The sequence below is a fragment of the Gymnoscopelus microlampas genome (assembly GCF_963454915.1).
Source record: "Gymnoscopelus microlampas genome assembly, chromosome: 12".
NCBI classification, from domain to species: domain Eukaryota; kingdom Metazoa; phylum Chordata; class Actinopteri; order Myctophiformes; family Myctophidae; genus Gymnoscopelus; species Gymnoscopelus microlampas.
The window spans coordinates 11892184-11913304 of record NC_139949.1 but is presented as its reverse complement, the minus strand read 5'-3'; the positions used below and the strand labels follow the sequence as shown (position 1 = coordinate 11913304).

The 21121-nt window shown below is 40.8% G+C and overlaps 1 protein-coding gene across 1 annotated transcript in view; it reads left to right on the top strand.

The window, feature by feature from the left end:
- nrxn2a (neurexin 2a) overlaps window positions 1–21121 on the top strand; it is a gene marked incomplete at both ends in the record, with an annotated part of 214644 nt that overhangs the window by 107724 nt on the left and 85799 nt on the right. The window contains 3 exons of the mRNA XM_084075179.1: window positions 1818–2008; window positions 4456–4629; window positions 5417–5536. Coding sequence (XP_083931305.1) covers window positions 1818–2008; window positions 4456–4629; window positions 5417–5536 — 485 coding nt within the window. The remainder of the gene's footprint in view (window positions 1–1817; window positions 2009–4455; window positions 4630–5416; window positions 5537–21121) is intronic.

Here is a 21121-nt window from a genome sequence, read left to right as displayed (position 1 = left end):
CTCAATGGCGAGACCGAGGTCACTGACCCTGTATTTTGTAAAGTTTTGCCGTTGTTTAGCATCTTTATTTTAACGAGATGGCTTGCAGGTAGGGCTGTCACGATTACAAATTTAAGTTGACGATTATTTGTCACTCAAATAATTGTGATTAACGATTTAATTGTGTGTTTGGCATCAAACATTGGAACATATGAAGCCCTTCAGGCTTCGTAATAAAAAAATGCACAAGGAAGATATGACAAATAACTTAAACATATAAAGAAATTATTGACATTAATAATTATGTAAAAAAAATGATGTAAAAAACGCAGAAATAGCTGATCTACCAGCTTACAATGCGTCACAAAGTGAAGCATTGTAAGCTTGTAGATCTGCTATGTAGATCTGCTTGTAGATATAAGCTTGTAGATATAAGCTTGTAGATCTGCTATTTCTGCATTTGAAACTGTGTGAAAATGTGTGAACATTTGGAAACGATTATGACGATTATCTCAAATAATTGCGACCAGACGATTATGTAATATTTGTGACAGGCCTACTTGCAGGCTGATATTCTCTTTGTAAATGTATATTCTAATTTGTTGTGTTTAATTTGATTTAGCCAATTATGGCTATAGTCACTTTTGTTATTCATTTCAATTAACATTGCCTTCTGAGTAGCATTTACTTTACAAGCTCTTTTCTCCATCGCAAGCATCACTTGAAATCTGCAAATCTCAGCCCTGGTTGCCAGGTCTGGCCAGGTTCTGTTGTTACTCAGAATGTTCTTGCAGAATTCTAGATGCAGTAAATTCTGCTGGCGGGTTTTTTGTCCCATGTTTTGTAATTACTCTTTAGTAAAGGTCCCCAGACTTCATTGCCATACATTAAAATCAGTTGAATAGAGGATTGAAATATTTTAAGCCAAATTGTTATGGGGGATTGAATTTAGAAATGTCTATTCAAAGTGCATAATAGGCTCGCCGTGCTTTTTTTCTGTAAATGATGTGATTGCTGTGTTGAAGCTCCCCGATGAGCTCATTGTCAGCCCTAGATAAGTATTGCTAGTGCCGTACGCTGTGATTCGATGTTTTCTCCTAGAGTGAAATGGTAATTGTTTCCCTGAGATCTCTCACACTTTCTCTCTCTCTCGCAGCTCTGTTGTGTAAATAATGAAACAGGCATATCCTTTAAAAAAAAGTTTTATTCCTGGCAAATAATTTGGTTTTGAGAGAGAAAGTGTTTTCTATCCAGAGGAAGCCGGCGTAGGAGATAACAGTTAGTGTTTGATCCACAGTCACACTTTCTCTGAGGTTTTCAACCACACAGTAAGCACTTAGTCAGCAGACACCGCTGCAGACATGAGAGACTACAGGAGGAGCTGTTCCGCCTTAGTTTGTTTTATCTTTACCCATTACGTAAGACCGGGAACAGAACGCATCTGTGTGACATTTTAAGATTTCTTTGGCTATTCAAAAATAAAAACGTGAAAATGTGTGCAACTCTTTGAATATGTAATATACATTTTTAACTCAAATCTTTGCTTCAGGGGGGTCCCTGGAACACAATATTTTGAGATTGGAGGGGGGGGTCCGCGGACAAATACATTTTGGGGGTGGTGACCCTCAAAATGAGGATGTCAGATGAAAAAACCTGAGAACCACTGATATTATAGCAACATTTTTGCTAAATATATATATTTTAAATTGTGTACTAATGTAAGGATACTTTGTGTGTAGAAAAAGCATTGCATAATAGTACACAAATACACAGTGTAAAATACTGCTAATTTGTCCTAATTTGTAATCAATCCATACCTTGAAATGGTTTTGTTGCAGGTACATTCATTATGTCTTCGACTTGGGCAACGGACCGTCACTAATGAAGGGGAACTCTGACAAGCCCCTTAACGACAACCAGTGGCACAATGTGGTGGTTTCACGTGACAACAACAATGTACACATCCTTAAGATTGACTCCCGTACTGTCACCCAACACGCCAACGGAGCCCGCAACCTGGACCTGAAAGGTACTGTAGAATGGTTGCTCTAAATTATTCTATTTTACAGTAGCTGTCTGTCTGTCTGTCTGTCTGTCTGTCTGTCTGTCTGTCTGTCTGTCTGTCTGTCTGTCTGTCTTTCGATCGACCGACAGGTGACACATTAAAGGACAAATCGGAATAAATGAGTGGAGAAACAATGAATGCAGATGCCTCCACACAGGTGGACCGCATGATACAATTAAGCAATTAACATCCAGTCATTCTCTATGGCATGTGCCACAACTTCAGTCACGGAGACTGCTAATGGTTCAATAGGAAAAAGTGACAAAAGTTGACATCTGTGTTTCGATCTGTGGCAAATGCTTCAGTAAATGGGGTTGGAAATTGCAGCCGTAAGTGCACATTTGATGACTGTGATGCTCGTGCATTAGTGTGATATGTAAGGAAAAACTTACATGATCACACTAATGCATCCTTTGGTCAATGCAGGACATGATCAGACAAGAACAGTCCTTCAACAACTACATAGAGAGATAGTGCTTGACCCACATTGCAAAGACAAATGCACATTTGAGAGTTCAGTGGTGCAAAAAAAACATGCACTGGTCTACAGAGATGTGCAAAAAAGTGATCTGGTCCGATGATGAGTCATCCTTCACCATTGTTCCTCCACAAGTGGGCGAGTGTGTGTAGTGTACTATACACACAGGGAACAGTACAGGCCTGAATGCTTGACCCTGAGAGTGGCTCTGTTATGCTGTTGGGGAGCCAATTGTTCTCTTATAGGGAAGAGGCACACTGCAAATCAATACAAAGTTATTCTGAGTGATCACCTTTATCCTACAGTATGATGAATCACTTCTATCCTGATTGTAGTGGTCTCTTCCAGGAGGACAATGTCCCCCCATCCATAAGGCATGAGGTATGCCGTGGCCTTCACAGTCATCATGTCTCAACCCACCTGTGGGACCAACGTGTTAAGAGAGCGCTCTCTCCACCACCATCTCCAAAACGCCAAATGAAGGAATAGCGTTTGAATAGTGTTAAAGGAGGACTTCACCCGTTTATCTTCATATCATTGGTCCTCAGTAATGTTACAATTTTTCTGTGTCTCATAGGATCCATTTTTGTGTATTTTTATATCAAAAGTCCCTAAAAAGCCAATCTTAATTACTTCCTGTAAACAAAAACGTACTGCGTGATGACATAGATCACTCTTATGAATATAAATGAATCTTGATTACATTCACCTGTGTGATTCCCATAGCTGCACACTCTTCACACACAGCTGATTTTAATTACAGAGCTACTGTCAAGATGACATCCAGACGGTGTATTACTCATTTTAAACTTAATCAACACACTAAAACATGTATCTGAAAACACTATAGGTTAGAAATAAGCCACATATAGCAATGCTTAGCTGGCCATCTCTCTTTCTCTTCTAAACAAACACAAACTCTGCTGCACACGGGTGCAGTGATCGAGATGCCAACGTCCCATAGCCTGAAGGGATGGGACCTTCTGATTGGTTGAGACGACGGTTCAAACTGACTTCAAAATGAAATGACCGAAAAAGCCATTGCACCCGACCTTTAACGCACGATCAATGGCTTTCATTGTAGCATGCAAAAATGTCCAGGAATAGAAAGCCTGCATTTTCTATTAGCTTGGATTCGCCATCGATGATATCACTGGGAGGGGTGATTGCGAACTGTCCACAGCCCTCCTCTGAGACACAGACCGAGTCGACAAAAATGGTATCATATCATGAGCATTAGTGAGAACCTATTATATGAAGATAGATTGATCTTCAATGGGTGAAGTCGTCCTTTAATACTTCCAGTAGTGTTCCAGAAACATGAGACAAGACACTTTATTTTGGGTTTACATTTGTCTGTATCGGTCTTATCTATCTAGCTATCATTGCATCTATCTACAGATATGTACTCTATCGATCGATCAATTGATCTCAATCTATCTATCCACTGTATGTCTGTTTGTCTGTCTGTGCCGATATTACTCTAGTGCAGTGGTTCTCAACCAGTGGTCCGGGGACCACCAGTGGACCTTAAGGGGATTCCAGGTGGTCTCCAGCTAAATGATGGAGAGTTGGTAACCAAATGGACCCTTATTAGATGTTTAACTCTTGAGAGTGTAAAATGAAACCAAATGGACCCGTCATTTTATGCTCTCAAGTGTTACATTCTGTTAAACATCTGCATTACTTAATGAAAGAATTGTTATTTTTGATCAACGTGGCTCAAATGTCCAATAATTAATGGACCTTGATGTGAAAAGGGTTGAAAACCACTGCTCTACTCTAACTCTGTTCTATAGGGGCAGTAACTGTATTTGTTCCTCTTGGTGATGGTGTCAAAGTGCAGCAGTACTTCAACAAGCATCTATAAATGAACAAATACCATTCTGAGCTCGCGACAGTGATGATCACTGCTCCTTATTGTCCTCCACAGGGGAGCTGTACGTAGGTGGTGTTGGTAAGGGCATGTACAACAGTCTGCCCAGGCTGATCGCGTCCAGAGAGGGATACCAGGGTTGCCTGGCATCTGTTGACATGAACGGGAGGCTCCCAGACCTGCTGGCCGATGCCCTACACAAGGTGGGGCAGGTGGAGCGTGGCTGTGGAGGTGAGACAGGGTCCAGTTCTGGGGGGGAGGGTGTTGAACAACAATCTAGCTGGAAGGGGTGGAGGGTATGCATTTCTATTAGGGCTGCATGATTATGGCTACATTTATAATTGTGGTCAGTTTGCTATTGCCAGGGTTATTAATCACAGTGTCTATTTACAGAGCATGATTATTTTACTTGACTTGTAGTTTGTTACATTATTATTATTATCCTACAGAAGACATTCTAAGTGAAATTAATTATATATTCCATAGTGCTGATGTACCCTTGAAAATGATGAACCCATTCAATCCGGGAACCTATCTGTTTCATTTTAGATTTTTATCTATAACCATTATTATATACAGAGTGCCGTGCAATGAGCTTGTAGATCTGGAAAAAAAAATTGAAAAATTCTCTTTGAATATATATATTTTTAAAGCGTTTTTAACTCAAATCTTTGCTTCTGCGGGTCCCTGGAACTAAATATTTTGAGATGGGGGTCGGCGGGCAAATACATATAATTTTGGGAGGTCCTGATATAGAAACATAAGGTTTTTCAGAAAACTGTTAGGATTTAGAAGACATTTGTAGAATACCCAGAAGCAAAGATTTGAGTTCACAAATGTTCGCTTAACAATATATATATTCAAAGATCTTTCAAAAATAGCAAATCTACAAGCTCTGCTATTTTTTTAATAGCCAAAGAAATGGGCTATTAAACCCCCCTTAATGGGGTTAAATGTCAAAACTGTAACTGAAATACGTGATTCTTGGGCCTTGTTTCCACCTCTCCTCCTCCTTCAGGCCCCAGCACCACCTGCACAGAGGACTCCTGCCACCACCAGGGGGTGTGTCTTCAGCTGTGGGAGGGCTTCTCCTGTGACTGCACCATGACCACCTATGGAGGTCCATTCTGCAATGACCGTGAGTACACTGCCTTATTTTATATTGACTGCAACAGTATAGAATTGCCATTATTTTTCGTATGGTTTTATCTTCATGGTTTTTGAAGTGCTCCCGTTGAGTTGATGCTTTGGTCGATCAGTTGGTTTTAGGTCAGTGGTTCCCAAACCTTTTAGCTCGAGACCCAAAAGTGAAATGCGACGTCTACCCCAGGACCCAAGCTAGTGAAAATAGCAGATCGCCTTATAGACCGGCTATTTTCACTACTTCTTAAACATTTGTTTTCTAATTTATGGAATTTATTTGATTAAAATTCTTCTGAATTCTTTTGAAAAATTTGTTTTTAATTCATGAAGAATTATGAATAATTAATATTTTGTTTTTAAAATCTTTTGAAATAATAATAATCAATATAATCAGTTTGAGAAACAGTGGGTTAGGTGATTTGTTGGTTTGTTGGACAGTTGGTTGTTTATGAAGTTGGTTGATTGTTTGTTTGTCTTCTGAAACACAGTATAGAAGAGAAAATATAGTTTCCCTGTGAGCGTGAAGATACTGTCACTCTCTGTCAATCTCCCTGAAGAGACAGGGAGATTGACAGGGAAGATTTAAAATGATCATTACGTATAGGAAGTGGACATTCCACTATACTCGTCTTAGTATTATTGTCAGTACGAAAGCTGAGAGGAAGACCCAGTATAGCAGCCACAATAGAAAGTCTCTGACAGCATGGAATATATGGTTTGGGAGCTGCATCTACCAAAAGGGCAACCTGGGCACAGGCACCCTGCATGCCAAAGGGGGCCATGGGGGCCGCCAATGCCTACGTGACTGTGAGTAAAAAAGAGAAAGAAAAAGGAAACCCATGTATAGTAAGTTCCGCTTTTCGCTGCATAGAAATAGACTAGGCTACCAAACTCCCTCCCTCGCTCTAATCATGACTATAGGGCATAGCAATGGCGGCCATTTTCTGTGTCAAAACATATTTGAAAACCACAAAAAAAAAATCTATTAAATATAGTGGATACAATTATTAAATATTCAAATATGTTTTGACACAGAATCAAATGTTTTATGAAACTAGTCAAGGACTTGGATTTAGACAATCTTATTCAGTCAATTTGCACCGGTAAATTCCAGAACGACAAACACCTCAGCAGGTAAGATGAAACCATTATGTTGTGATGTGTGATCTGCTTTGTTGTGTGATGTGTCTGCTATGTTAGATCCTGATTGAAATACTTTGTATGCACACTCCCTGTAGGTCAAACCGTCACTTCCATAACCCCCTGAAGTCACAGAGTTATTTACCCCATTCTTAATCCCACGGTATCAAATATAACTAAATATCATAAACGACACAGAATCATCTCCCTGACAGTTTTGCCCAACTCATTGGTTTAATTGTGGAACAACAACACAGAAGTGATGTTAAAACAGTCTATTGGATTTAGAATGGGGAAAACAACTCGCTTTCCCACAACTCAAGTGACTCCAGGACTTCTGAGCTCTATAATAGGCCTTGCTTGTTTCCACCACAGTTTTTTTTTCATCATAACACACTTTTAGCTTTTTTAATGTGATGAACATACCATTCAGATTTTTGGCTTACAGGATTTGTGGGAGTAGCCCATTTTCCAATAGAAATGGCAGCAATTATGAAAGCAGCATCCAATCTACCCCAAATGGAATCACACATTGAGGGTCCTCTCAACAACGCAGAGTCAAAAGCAATTTCACATCCACATACAGTAGGTGCATGCGCCCCAATTTGCAAATGCTATAAATGTCAGTTTGTAGCAGAAACATGATTTTTTTTTGGGTTAACATTAGTTGTAATTTGACAATGACAGTCAACAGGGTTTTGATGCTCCATGCTGTTTGCCTGTAATTGCCTTTCAAACATTTGAATACATTTTCGAACAAAACCATTCAATCAACCCCACACTGGAACTGCATGTTGAGGGGCCTCTATAAAGCGCACCTTCAATAGCACTTTCTGTTCTGCCCGTAGGGAGTGCCACAAATGCAAAAAGTTGAAGCGTTTGTCATAGGGCATTTGTCCCCCATCGCTTCCTCGTGTCTTTACGGCTGCATCTCACAACTAAGGCCTCATTCATACTTGGTTGTACGCTGGTGTCGCGCACCAAAAATAGCAGATCTGCAAGCTGACAACGCGGTGCACTGCACGGGTCAGGTTGTAGATTGGCTAAGATTAACTAAGTATAAATCATGCTCGTATACACAGCCATAGGTAGGGCACCCATTCTGGCGAAGACCTGCCAAAGACCCTATTCTAGTTTGTGTTTTAGTGAGTGTTGCTTGAGTCAGTAGACCCAATGCTCTCTGCTTTCATTGTGCAACTAAGGTGACTTGATCATTGTGCAACTAAGGTGACTTCTCTTAAGGATCAATGTGTAACTAAGGTGACTTCTCTTAAGGACCACTTTTGTCCAAAATAAAGTATTGCTACAGAAAGAAAAAGGTAACATTAAATGTGTGCTCATGACAAATTGAGCCCCCCTTGTTGCAGAGGTGTTCAGAAATAATTAAACAATGTGTTAATGCCCATATCCTAATAATAGGATGTTTAATACTGTATTAAACACAGTTTTATACACAGAGTAGGGCCATTACGTAAATGTCCACAATCAATGGTCATTTTCTTAAACAATGAAGGGGGGAAAAAATAAAAAAAGATAACAAAAGTCACATTCTCAGGAATTTGGGGCATTTGGCACTTTAAACAGCGTTTCTGTTGATGGAGTCTGAGTAGCTCTAAACCCTCGAGAGACAGCCCGTGAAAAGATCAATCTGAATGTTTGATTACATACTGTAGATTAGTGTTGGGGAGTAATTAATTACATGTGACTCAGCCATTAGCGACACTAAATTTTGCAGTGGCACATTGCAGAGCAGCTGAGCTATGGAGGCTCACCCACTTAGTGTGCATACCACATAGGCAGAGCTCTGCCACTGTCGTCGTGGGTTTGAATCTAGCTCATGGCCCTGTTTTCCCATGTCTACCACTTTCGCCAACCTCCAATCTCTCCCTCCCCTGTCTGTCTCCGTGCTATGCTATCAACAAGACCGAAATGCCTTTAAAATCATCTTTAAGAAAATATATATCACTCTCTCCTCCATTTTCTGCTGTACGACTGCAGCATTTTCAGCTTGACAAACATCAGCTGAAGGAAAGCTCACTCGGAGAATGTATACACAGAGGGGAAGGGATGACATTTCAACAGCGTTATCTCACTGCTTTCAGTGCAAAGTTGAAGTTGCTGCAACATCATCCAGGCTGTCATTTTCTTATCGTTGAGATTTTGATGTCTTGGGTGGCATTTCAATTTTGTGAGCACAGGAAAGCCCGTTGGATACTCTATCAAAGCTTTTTTTTTTTTTTTTTCAGCAGGCGTTAGTTCCTTTATGATATTCCTGTCCAAATGTAGGGTTGCACCCTTGTGGCCCTGTTTACATTTGCGACATGGTCTAAAATGCATGCCGCAAATGCCTTGGTGGCCAACTCCTATTTTGCTAGTTAACAGCGGATAACGTGAGCACAAGGTGTTGTATTTAAACCACTTAAATCCTATAAACCATTTTTTCTCTATACACCAAATCTCTACGATGCAAATAGCGGAACTACACTGTAGCTTGTAGATATGTGTTTTTTTGCCCCGAACGTTCGCACATTACGACGTACCCAGAATAGGGGCACATAGGTTCATGTGGTTCATCTCTGAATTAGTAAAACCACTGCCCTAAACATGTACTGTTGTTGTCAATAGGAATTAACAGCCCCAGAGAGAAAGTGGACAAAGAAAGGGAAGGGGCCAAACCGAGTTCCTGTTTCTTCACAAAAAAAGGAGAAAAACGGGGAAAATACATACAGTATTTGTGTCCCTTTTTTTTTTTTTACTGAATTGGTTCCCAGATTGCTGAATTAGTAAATATACAAGACTCTCATTAGTGCAGTGCACCTTGCAAAATGAAGGCCAAAACTAGACTGAGACTTGGTAAGACTCACAGCTTGATATTTAGATTGAATACTGTAGGTCAGAGGCTCTCAAAGTGGGTTCCAGGGGGTCCCCTGCAAAATGTATGTTTAATAACTTTAATCTTATATACATGGCCAATTTGTAGATCTGCTATTTTTTACGTTTGGAAACATTTTAACAACACAAATCTTGTATGGGGAATACACAGTTCATACTACAGGTACTGCCTCTTTTATCCACGTTTATTTCCTTGCATACTTTTTTCAGGTTTGTTGTCTTCATTTGTTTTTACCGTTACTTAATGTTACCTTTAGATTTGTACTTTATAGTTGTTGTTTTTACCTGGCTGTATTTTATTGTAAAGCACGTTGTGACCCAGTTTTGAATAGCCTTTCTAAAAAATATTATTATTATGCTGTAAATGATCACAGTGCATACTGTTGTAAAGCATCAATACATACAGTACATACTGTACTGTAAAACACCACAATACATGCTATACTATAAGAAATAATAGTATGGTGCTCTAGAAACCTTCCTCAGAGGAGTCTTTCTCCATTCAAGGTTTCTTATTGTAGAAAGGTGAGTCATCAAAATAAAAACAAACAGGGTAAACATAGGCCTGCACACTGTACATGTAGGCCAGTCTTCAGTGGTGAGTCCTCAGTGTCAGGGGGTACTGTGTGTTACAGTTTAGGCTTTTTGTGCTGATGCACTTCTCCAGAGTAACTTTCAACAAGTGAAAACAAGTTTCTATATTACAAGCAACCTACTTTATAGTAATATAGGGGTCAGAGCTACAGTGTTAGGGCAGTGTTCTGGTCATCTTAGAGTATAACCCAAGATGTAGGGTACACCATTGGTTCTGAAAGTGGGGTCCGGGGACCCCCAGGGGTCCGTCCTTGGGGGGGTTCCAGGGGGTCCCCAGCAAAAGTAGTTAACATAGCATCACAATCATTTTAACCACTTTAACCTTTTATCCGTTGGCTATTCAAAAATAGCAGATATACAAGCTCAAAAAGCTTGTATATTTTTTTTCAAAAATCTTGAACATTAGTGAACATTTTTAACACAAATCTTTGCTTCTGGGGGTCCCTGGCACAACATATTTTCAGATGGGGGTCCGTGGACAAATATTTATCAATTTGGGGGTCCTTGACGCGAAAAAGTTTGAGAACCACTGGGGTAGACTATATGAATATAAGGATAGGGGAAAGACAAGAGATGTCGATGGAGAATTCGTTTTTGAGTAAATGATCCTGAACAATGGACTCTTGGAGGACTCGTTTACCCTCGTTTCCACTACAGGGCAGTGCCATGCCATGCTGTGTTGTGAAAATCACAATAATCAGTCCACTTGGGCACAGATTCCAACTGTGAATGATTTCAGTCCTTCTCAGCCCCGCTTGGCTCCTGGTGCTGGACTTTTTAGAATGGGGCTGTGAAGGCGAGGTTTAAATCCTAACTCATACACAGTTACACTTACGTCGCTTGTCAAAAACGTCATATATATATATTTTTTTTTACTGTTTTTCAAAGTGTCAACATTAGTCACAATGCCACACGGTTGAAAATAAGTCATTTTGTCACACAGCAAAGACATTCTACGAAGTATAAGCTCACATTTAGCCGGCTAGCATAGATAACAGCTGTCTGCGGCATTGAGTTATAGCAACACCATTGCACTGAAGACAGCCCCATTTTCCATGATTGTAATGGAAATATGTTTTTTTGTTGTATTGTTTGTTTATTATTGTAATAGTGTTTCATGCCTCTCTCTTGGCCAGGTCACTCTTGGATAAGAGATTTTAATCTCAATGAGTATTACTTGGTAAAATAAAGGATATGATATGATGATGGACTCAGCCCCTCACAGCCCTGCACAGCCTGAAAAGCCCTGCATGGCCCAGCGCGGCCCAGGCACTTGATAATGGAAATGAGGTTATAGAAGGTTGAGCCCTCATTTTCAACGGTGCCAGAATGACAAAGTTTAGACACAATAATAACTGCAGAAAACTAAAACAAAAACAGTTGCAGTGAAAATGACAAATTATCACATGATACCCTTACTGTACAACAACAATCAGCAACCAATATTTAAAATCATAGATTTAAACTGTCCCAAGAATATAAGCGAGTCCAATCTGAGTGGCAATTGAAGAATATTCTATGTTTGAGGGTCATTAACCACATTAGCTGGGGGGACACTTTTTTTCTTTTCTTCCCCTCTACACCAAACATCCTCGCCGAAAATACGGTGTTAAATAACGTGTTGCAGCTATTTTGCAGCTATTCCCTATCCCAAAACCAGTGTTGTTAATTTAATATGTATTGAAAAGTGAATATTTCATAACATTTAAGACTTATTTTGTAAGTAACATAGTTTAACGCAATATAACTCATCACAAGCCTTGACGCACCAACAGCATAAATGAAGCAACTGATGTACTTGACTGCAGTGAGCAGACGGGGCCTACAAGAGGAACAGCGTTCAAATAGAGTTAGTCATCTGTCACTTCTAACACCTAACTGGGAGTGGGATTTATATATAGAATAGATAACAAAGCCGCCTATCCCCTGCCTTTGAAGTTAACGTATTGTAAATTCCGTGGTGGCTTTCTATCAAGCAAAATTGGTATGTGGTTCATACCCTACCAGAGATGTAAAGCTTGTCCCATATGTGGCACTTTGACATTTGTGAAAAGTGCGTTACAAATAAAATGTATTATTATTATTATTAGTATTAGTATTATTATTATTAGTATTAATACTAATACTAATGTATTATTATTATATTATATGCATCATACACCAACACTGTTTCCTTGAATAAACCACAAACACCCTGCAGGCCTGGCAGACAACCCAATTCTCCTTTGTGTTTCTACTGCCATGTCATTTGAGGACCCACCACATTCAGAGTGGCTGCAATAGTCATTCTTTGGCTTGATTTCTATGTTGACGTCTCTACTGTTGTGAAATGAAATGTATTACTGCCTTATGTATTATCATTACCTATTCCAAAACAGCCGTCGGTAGAGAAGAATATGTGCTTCATTGTTCAAGTGTTTATGAAACGTGATAGACTATTAATGAAATGGAACGCCTGCACTTCAGATACAATAGACTTCAAAGAGCATCTGAAGGAATCTGAAAGCCTTTTTTGCTCCTATAGTGCTTTTGCAAATGAAGTCATACCATATGTGGCGGGTATGCTGCAGACATCTGTATAAATAATTTGGATCCTCGTCTCATCGCCAATGCCCTCCAAATAATGCTGTTCCGTGCCACATTTTCTGCACCAATGTTTCTGTAGAGTGAAAATATGGAAATTGCAGTGATCTAGTTAACCTCCATGATTACATTATTATGACTTTGAAACTCTCATCAACGTGTGTTTAAGAAATATGTAGAGATGTGGCGCGTGTGTGTGTGTGTGTGTGTGTGTGTGTGTGCGTGTGCGTGTGCGTGTGCGTGTGTGTGTGTGCGTGCGTGCGTGCGTGCGTGCGTGCGTGCGTGCGTTCTGCGTCCGTGTGTGTGCGTCCATGTGTGCGAGAGCGGGTGTGTACTGCGGGTGTGAGAGTGTTTGTCATTGTGTGCATGCGTGCGTGTTTGTTCATGCTTGCGTGCGCATAATGCTGAACTATTTCTGGCAACAAATTTCACATTTCTGGCAACAAATGGAACCATTACTGTCATCACAAGGAGCTATGTGTGAAAAAAAAAGAAGCTCTGCAGGGTATGACTTGTTTGTCTGTGTGACACATTCTGGGACTGTAGGCTGCAAGAGAACAACATGCATGCCTGCCTTCCCATCATGAACCCTTTTAATCAGCCTTGCAAATCCTGCCTTACAGTAGCTGGTTCTGGACAAAACGCTAGTGCCTCTCACAAGCAGAGAGAATATATTATACGTTTGGTTCAAATGTATACATGTGTTTACATTAACCCTGGCGTCCTTATTTTGGACAGCAGATTTTTGCCATTTTCAAAAAATAGCAGATCTACAAGCTCACAAAACATCATGATGGGGACACGTTGTGAGCTTGTAGATTGGCTATTTCAGCCATGCCGCACCATTGCACGGTGAAGCATAAAATAGGGCTTAAGTGGTTAAAGTAAATACATCTTTGACTTGTTTAAATCCCTTTACCAGCAAGTGCAGCCATGTAAGTTGTGCCTGTAGCCCCTCTGCGTGTGGCTAAGATAACATTGACATGCAGCTGTTCCTGCTTGTGTGTCGCCTTCATTTCTTTTGGTGGTGAAAATCTAATGTTGTTGCACTTCTGTAAAAGACCTGAATGACACTCTAACAAGCACGCCATCTCGCTTGCTCTTTGAAGTTTGAAGTTGATATTCCTGTTGAACTGTTAACTGCAATCAGCAGTACAAAATATGTTACATCGATTTTGACATTTGGCAGACGCTCTTAATCCAGAGCGATTTACAGTAAGCAGGTAATACGAGGTAATACATCAAATGCATAGAAATAGTGGTCTAGTTAAACCTAGAACCTATCGTCAGTCTGAACAGTATAATATCTAAAAATAAATAATCTATACATTGAAACTATACACACTATAGAATGCCAGCAGGTCTATAAATGAACCTGGCTAGTCTACATAAGATGCTATCTACGTACATGTAGGATAAGGATAATTCCTTTTAACAGGTCGTTCATGAAAGTCCTTGCGGTCTTGTTTCCAATGAGAACCTGTGAGCAATTAGGGGTTAAGAGTCTTGCTCAGGGACAAATTTCATTTCATCGACACATTTGCTGACCTGGCCTGGAATCGAACCTGGGGCAACCAGGCCCTCTGGCTCCCTAGGCGGGTTCACTAACCATTCAGCTATGGCGTATGATAAAGATAAATGCAATGTTCACTCAACCCCCAGATGTCAGAAAATCCTGAACACACTTTGAATTGCCACTGTCCTTTTTTCGTTTCGTTTTTTTTCCCCCCCATGAAAATATGTGGCTCAGGAAGTAGAGCGGCTGCTTGAGAATCGGCAGGGTCCCGCTTCCTCTGTTCGCTCTCCCCTGGGTTAATGTTGAAGTGTTTTGTGAGCACAGCACTGAACCTCTCACTGCTCCCGATGAGCAGGTTGGTGTCTTGCATTGTTGCCTCCGCTGTCGGTGTGTGAATGTTTGTGTGAATGTAACGCACATTGTAAAGCGCTTTGGATGAAGGCGCTATACATGACCCATTCAATCCGGGAAACGCTTCTACAAATGTCTTCTAAATCCTAACAGTTTTCTGAAAAACGTATGTTTTATCAGTGGTGCTATGAGGACAACTCTCCTACCGGATAATACCGTCAGGAGAAGGCGTGCTCTTGAAGAATATAGTCTCTTGTAATTGAACTGGGTGCAGATTCTTGAGATACATACAATGAAAGGATTATCCGCACTCTCTTCAGTTAATTTCTTAATTCATTTTCTTAGATTAGATTCACAGCAGCACCATTCTATCTAAAGAAATCAGTGGCGCTCCAACTTTTCCATGTCAAGCATCCCCAAAATGATACGTATTTGGCCTCGGACCCCCATCAGAAAATAATTTTGTTCCAGGGACCCCCAGAACTTGTCAGAAGCAAAGATTTGAGTTACAAATGTTCGCTTGAAAAAATATAGATTCAAAGATTTGCACAAATTGTCATGATTTTTCAAAAATAGCAGATCTACAAGCTCATGGCGCGGCACTCGGTGCCGCGCCATGAGCTTGCATATCTGCTATTTTTGAATAGCCAAAGTATAGAATAATGGCTATAGCTAAAATCTAAAATGACACAAATGCGTTCCCGGATTGGATGGGATAAATGCAACATTTCCTATCCTAGGCTATTCACCATTATACCTAAATGTAAAGATCAGTTCTTTTTTTTAATGGTAGAACTTTTGAGGACTTCCTCAAATGCACTTTAGCTTTGACCTTCCTTTCAGGTGGTGTCTTTCCAGATTACCACTACTGTATGTCCCAAAGGCCACCAGCGGGATTAGCTAGGGAGAGCGTTATTAAACTATTTTAAGAAGGGATCTAAATGAGAAAAATAAGCTCTCGCCCCGGGACCGTGGCTTCTGAGAGCAGACCGCTATTCGTGTCACATGGAGACCTGCTAGAATTAAAAGGTTCTGACACATCATCTCGAGGCCCAACACAACCAGTATCACATCGTCGCCTCTGTCAGGCGGAAACCTTTTACGTCCAAAACCACTGTTTTTAAGGAAATGGAAAACAATTGTTCCAATGCATCCAATGTAATTATTATTTAGTCACAAGCGCTTAATTATATTCATTGGTTAACTATTCGGAAAACCTTCTCACTTTAAAAATCTTTGCAAAAACATTTGTGGAATTAGCAGATCTACAAGCTCACAATGTGTCGTGATTTGACATGTTGCGTGAGGTTGTAGATCGGCTAATTACGCTACTTTTGCGCGACACTGTCATAGAGGAAGTAGGGCATTAATTTGCGGTCAAAAGTTGAAATATGGAGATACAGGTTTCTGCCCGACAGCGACGGCGTGGGAAGTACCATTGCTTATAGTGATATGGTCAATGGCCACAAAATGTGTTTTAATGTGATAAAGAGGTTGTGCTAGATACAGCATTTTCCAGGGTTCTTTGTGCTCAAGGTTCTTGGCGTATTCCTATGCCTCGCCACCCACCTAATTGTTTTCATTGTGTGCGTGTGCGTGCGTGCGCGTGGGGATAGGTCTTTGTACCCTCTGCACATTTCTATGTGTTTACTATTTGATATTCGTGGCGATATGCCTACATGTTTCTGTGTTACTGCCTGTAACCATTGTGTGTACCACTGAACTCTAAACCAAATTCAACAACAAATAGACAATTCTCTGTCCACATGGTCCCCGTACAACACTCCACACCAATTGTTTCAAAAACAATAGGCTCTCATCTATCTTGGCCATTCTGAAAATGGCAAAATAAGAATTCAGAAGGGGGCGACACGTTCATTCAATCACATTCACATTGATTTTGCTATTTGAAATCAACTGTCTGCTTTACACGCTGGTACTGTAAATTTACTTTCCTAGCTGCTATCTACATTTTGGAATTTAGCCAGGTGCTCTTATCCAAAGTGGCTACTGTAGCCAGGACAACTGAAGAATGCTTCAATGACTAAATTGCCTAAATTACCGGCAGTCAAAAGTAATTACTTTGAGGTCATACGGATAATGTTCCCGTTATCCTAGAAAGTGCTGAGCTGCATTATAGATCGCTCTGCTTTATAAATATGTCTCTCTGAACTATAACCGATTTTCCAGACTTTGTTTTTAAACCTGTGCTCCCACAGAGATAGGCTCCATATCTTGTTTTCAATGAAATATAACATATCTGGTTGGTTTTCTTTATTAAGATGTCACTGTCTGTTCCTAAGCTTTTAACTTTTGGGACATTTGATGGATTCAGAAGTGAATTTGGAAGTCATTTCAGAAAGACACATTTGCAAGAACTCTAAATGAGTAGTAGTTAAATCAACTAGACCATACCCGTAGGGGGATATGAGCACCCAAGCCCCGGTGAAGGGCACAGGCGAAAGTACAGACCTTGCTGCTAGGCACGAGCCGTCGCGAGTGAGCGTGCGCGCGCGCGCACACACACACACACACACACACACACACACACACACACACACACACACACACACACACCACGGAGATGCGACGCAGACACACACACGGCCGTCGCGCGAACAGACAGGCACACACACACACACACACACACACACACACACACACACACACACACACCACGCAGACGGCAACACGGCAACAGTGTGTCGGGAGCGAGCGGGCGCACCAAACACTCACGGCAACAGTGTGTCGCGCGCCCCAAGTCGCGCGCTCCAAGTCGCGCGCCCCAAGACACCACCACCGCCACAGAGGTTAGTCAAATTATAGGAGGATAAAAAGTGTTACTTCTACTATAAAATTTACAAAACTCTGTCTGTCCGTCTGTAACAATCTCTCCTCAATGGGTTGGCCAAACAATCTGAAATTAAACATGGGGATTGAGCATTGGCATACTGTGGGTAAAACTGACAAAACAGAATTTAACATTTTCCCAAATGTAAGCAGTTTATTGCCAATTTTGTCAAGTACACGTAGTTGGGGCACACACCTCCCTCGGGGGGTATGGGGAATTGCAATACAAATATCAAAGATGACCAGTTATTTTTTTTATATCAATATATTTCTTCTTTTAACAGGGCTGAAGAGTTCAAAACCTTTATCTGAGACGATCAAGATCGGGTAGTTCAAAACCAAAAAACAGCATCATTTGGGATCACTTTGATATCCGATCTGTGATCATAGAATTATCTCAGCAAACGTTACGTCAATAAGAAATATAAGTTTGATTAATAAAGTAATATCTAAGTTTTGAACTCTTGAGATTTAAACTTCTTCCACATAATGTGTATTCCGTTATCAAGCCAAAACTAATGTTTTTGCATTGATAAATTGGAAAACCTGATTCAAATATGGAAAAAGCCCTCATGTAAGTCTTAATAGGTTTGGTCACATACAGAAATGATAGACAGATATTCAATTGTACTGTAGTATATATACATAGGCATTAACAAGACAACATCTTTGTTTACCGGATTGACAGAATAGTAGTAAACCCAAACTGAATAATTGTAAGCACGATGTTACAAGAGTACGATACTTAATGTCATCCCTTTTGTTCCCAGTGTTATTATTGCCCAAGATCCTTGATATTGTTCTACAGTACCTCAGTGTCTGAGCTGTCGTCCGATCGATGCCTATTACATAGCTGAGATTTATCTTCGCAACATTATCCCGAGGCTAGAGCCATTATTGGGCTCCATCAAACTCAAATAACATTCAAACTCAAGATATATTTACCTCTTAATGCCCTCAGTGAGTAACTGGCTCATGTACTCAATAAGTGTACTTATATATGGCAAAAGTGGGGTTTAGTTTTGTGGTTGGTGCATGCGAATGTTGTAACCCAGTGGCAGTAACTATGGGAAGATAAATGTAAATAAAATACGGTGATAAACTGACCTTGTCCAGGGTCCTTATGTTTGCATACACCTCATCCCTAGTATTGTTTTGTTTTTTGTCCATGCAAGTTCAATTTCCATACTAATATTCAGAATGTTGAGTTTATTCATTTATTCAATCATTTCCACACAACAAGGATTTGCATATGTACAGTACATAAACCGCTTACCCTAAGTAATGCTTCATCCAAAATAAGAGCTGTTGTTTATAACCCCCGCACCCACACAAACAAGCTAGGTGTCTGAGGAACTGTGTGCAAACTCCAATGTCAAATTTCAAACTGTGTCTCTTTAGGTCATTTCCATCACTCACCAGTGCCATTATTAAGTATGTGAGCCTCCTGTCCCTCTCTGCTAGCTTTGTTCATTGTAAAGGCTGTCTGTTGCCAGGGTGGCCTAGGGGTTAGAGACACGAGATACAGTACAACCCCAAAACTGGAGGGTCACAGAGTCAATCCCCACAACGGCCAGTATGTTCTTCCTGTAGTTGTGCCAGTGAGCAAAGGACATTACAACAACCTTTAATCCAAAGGAACACAGCTGACAGTGTTCACATAATGGGAGGTAGGCAGGGGATGGTGTGCGTGTCGCTGCATTAGTGACTCCTACTGGTCAGTCAGGGCATCTGTTCGGCAGGGAACGGAACTGGGGGAGCTAACGTGAACCTCCATGTGTGTTACACTCTCCCGGTGAAACTCCCCGCCGCCAGGTGAAAAGAAATGGCGGGCGAGTCTATGTGTATCGGAGGAGACATATGGTTGTCTACTCCACACCCTCGCCAGGTGAACAGTGGGGGGTTGGCAGGGACCACAGTAGACAGAAGGGCGACTTTAGCATGACTAAATTGTTTTGGGAAAAAAGCCTATATTAAACGTCATCGCATGACCGTGTCGCTCAACAAAGACTGCTTTTTCAAAGATATGTTTTCTTTTCAGTTGACAGAAATGAAATGAAATGACTATTGGTTTTCAGCTGAAACCCCAGTAGAAAATGTCTTTTCATGAAGCCACGTGGTCATGCGATGAAGTGTAAATGAACTCTTTTTTTTCCCATTCTCTGCTCACTCTGTGCTCAAGAGCCTGTTTGTGTACGTCCCCAGAGATGAATCTCTGTAGGAGCAAAGTTTGTGTAACGTGATTGAGATCACATGGTGTAGTCTCCTGGTGGTGGAAACTCACTTCTCAGACGAAGTATACATCAGTCCACCACTTGAATTCAATCCTCTTCAGATGGCTGAGGGGATGATACAGCGTGTATTGAGCTCTTGTTGTCACATTGTGTGTGTGTGTGTGTGTGTGTGTGTGTGTGTGCGTGCGCGTGCGTGTGTGAGTGCGTGTGTGTGTGTGTGTGTGTGTGTGTGTGTGTGCGTGTGCGTGTGCGTGTGCGTGTGTGTGTGTGTGTGTGTGACACATGTATATTCTTCATGTGATTACATGCATATGTATGACTGTATATTAAACACGTATATAATTATACACATGTAGATAATTATACACATGTTTTTTTATATTTTAATTATACACATGAGGTAAGAGCAGAATAAGGCAGAATGCTTGCATTATACAGCACTTGCACTTTGATAGAAGTGAGAATTTCCTCGCCCACAAATAAACCTGTTCATTAGCAGAGCTATACCAAATACCACTCCATATAGATATTTTCGAAACTTTGGTTAAAATGTCACAGGTAGAAATAATGTAATGCATTGCAAGCCAATACAAGCCTGAGAGCTCATTAAAGTGCAGATAGGCGGAGGCAGTGTTAAACAGATTGGAAAATACAAGCTGCACAGCCTGTGTTCACATTCATATGAGACAGGATTATTTCCCAATTAGTGACAGATGCTGGTGACTCAAGCCCGATTCATCCTTTGTCACATGACAGTGTCGCGTGTCGGAAATAGCCGACCTACAAGCTCACTAGGCGTTGCGGATGTGATGCCTTGTGAGCTTGTAGGTCTGCTATTTTTGGAGCATAAATGAGACTTCAGTCTTCAGTCTTCACGCACTGACAGCTGGAGGCAGGCTGTAATGTTGTACCAATGTCGGAGGGCTGAGTTGATACAACATGTGTGTTCTTAACCAGTGTTTCTCGATCAATAGGTCAGAACCCCAAAATTGGGTCACAGTTCCTTCTATGTTCCTTGTATTTTCCAGTTTCTTGTATTCATCCTGATGATTCTGTAATGATCTGACAGGGTTTCAGGGGTATTCAACACAGTGGTGCTCAAATATTGTCATGTCTAGGACCCCCTCACGGCCACGGCCCCCCATCTGAAAAGATTTTGGGCCAGGAGCCTCCATAAGAGAGGATTTGTGTTATTAAATCCCTTTGAGAACCAGTGATTTAACATACTTGTTGGTCCCAATGCAAGCCCAGTTGAAGAACAGAATCTAAGGAACATAACGTTAGCATCCGTGGACAAGCATACATCTGAAGAACATAACTAGCATCTATCTTAATAGGTGAGATCTGCAGACGCTAAGAAATAGGGAGTGCTAGTGGATGAGGAGGCTTTCAGACTACGGTGGGAGATGGGGAGTGATTG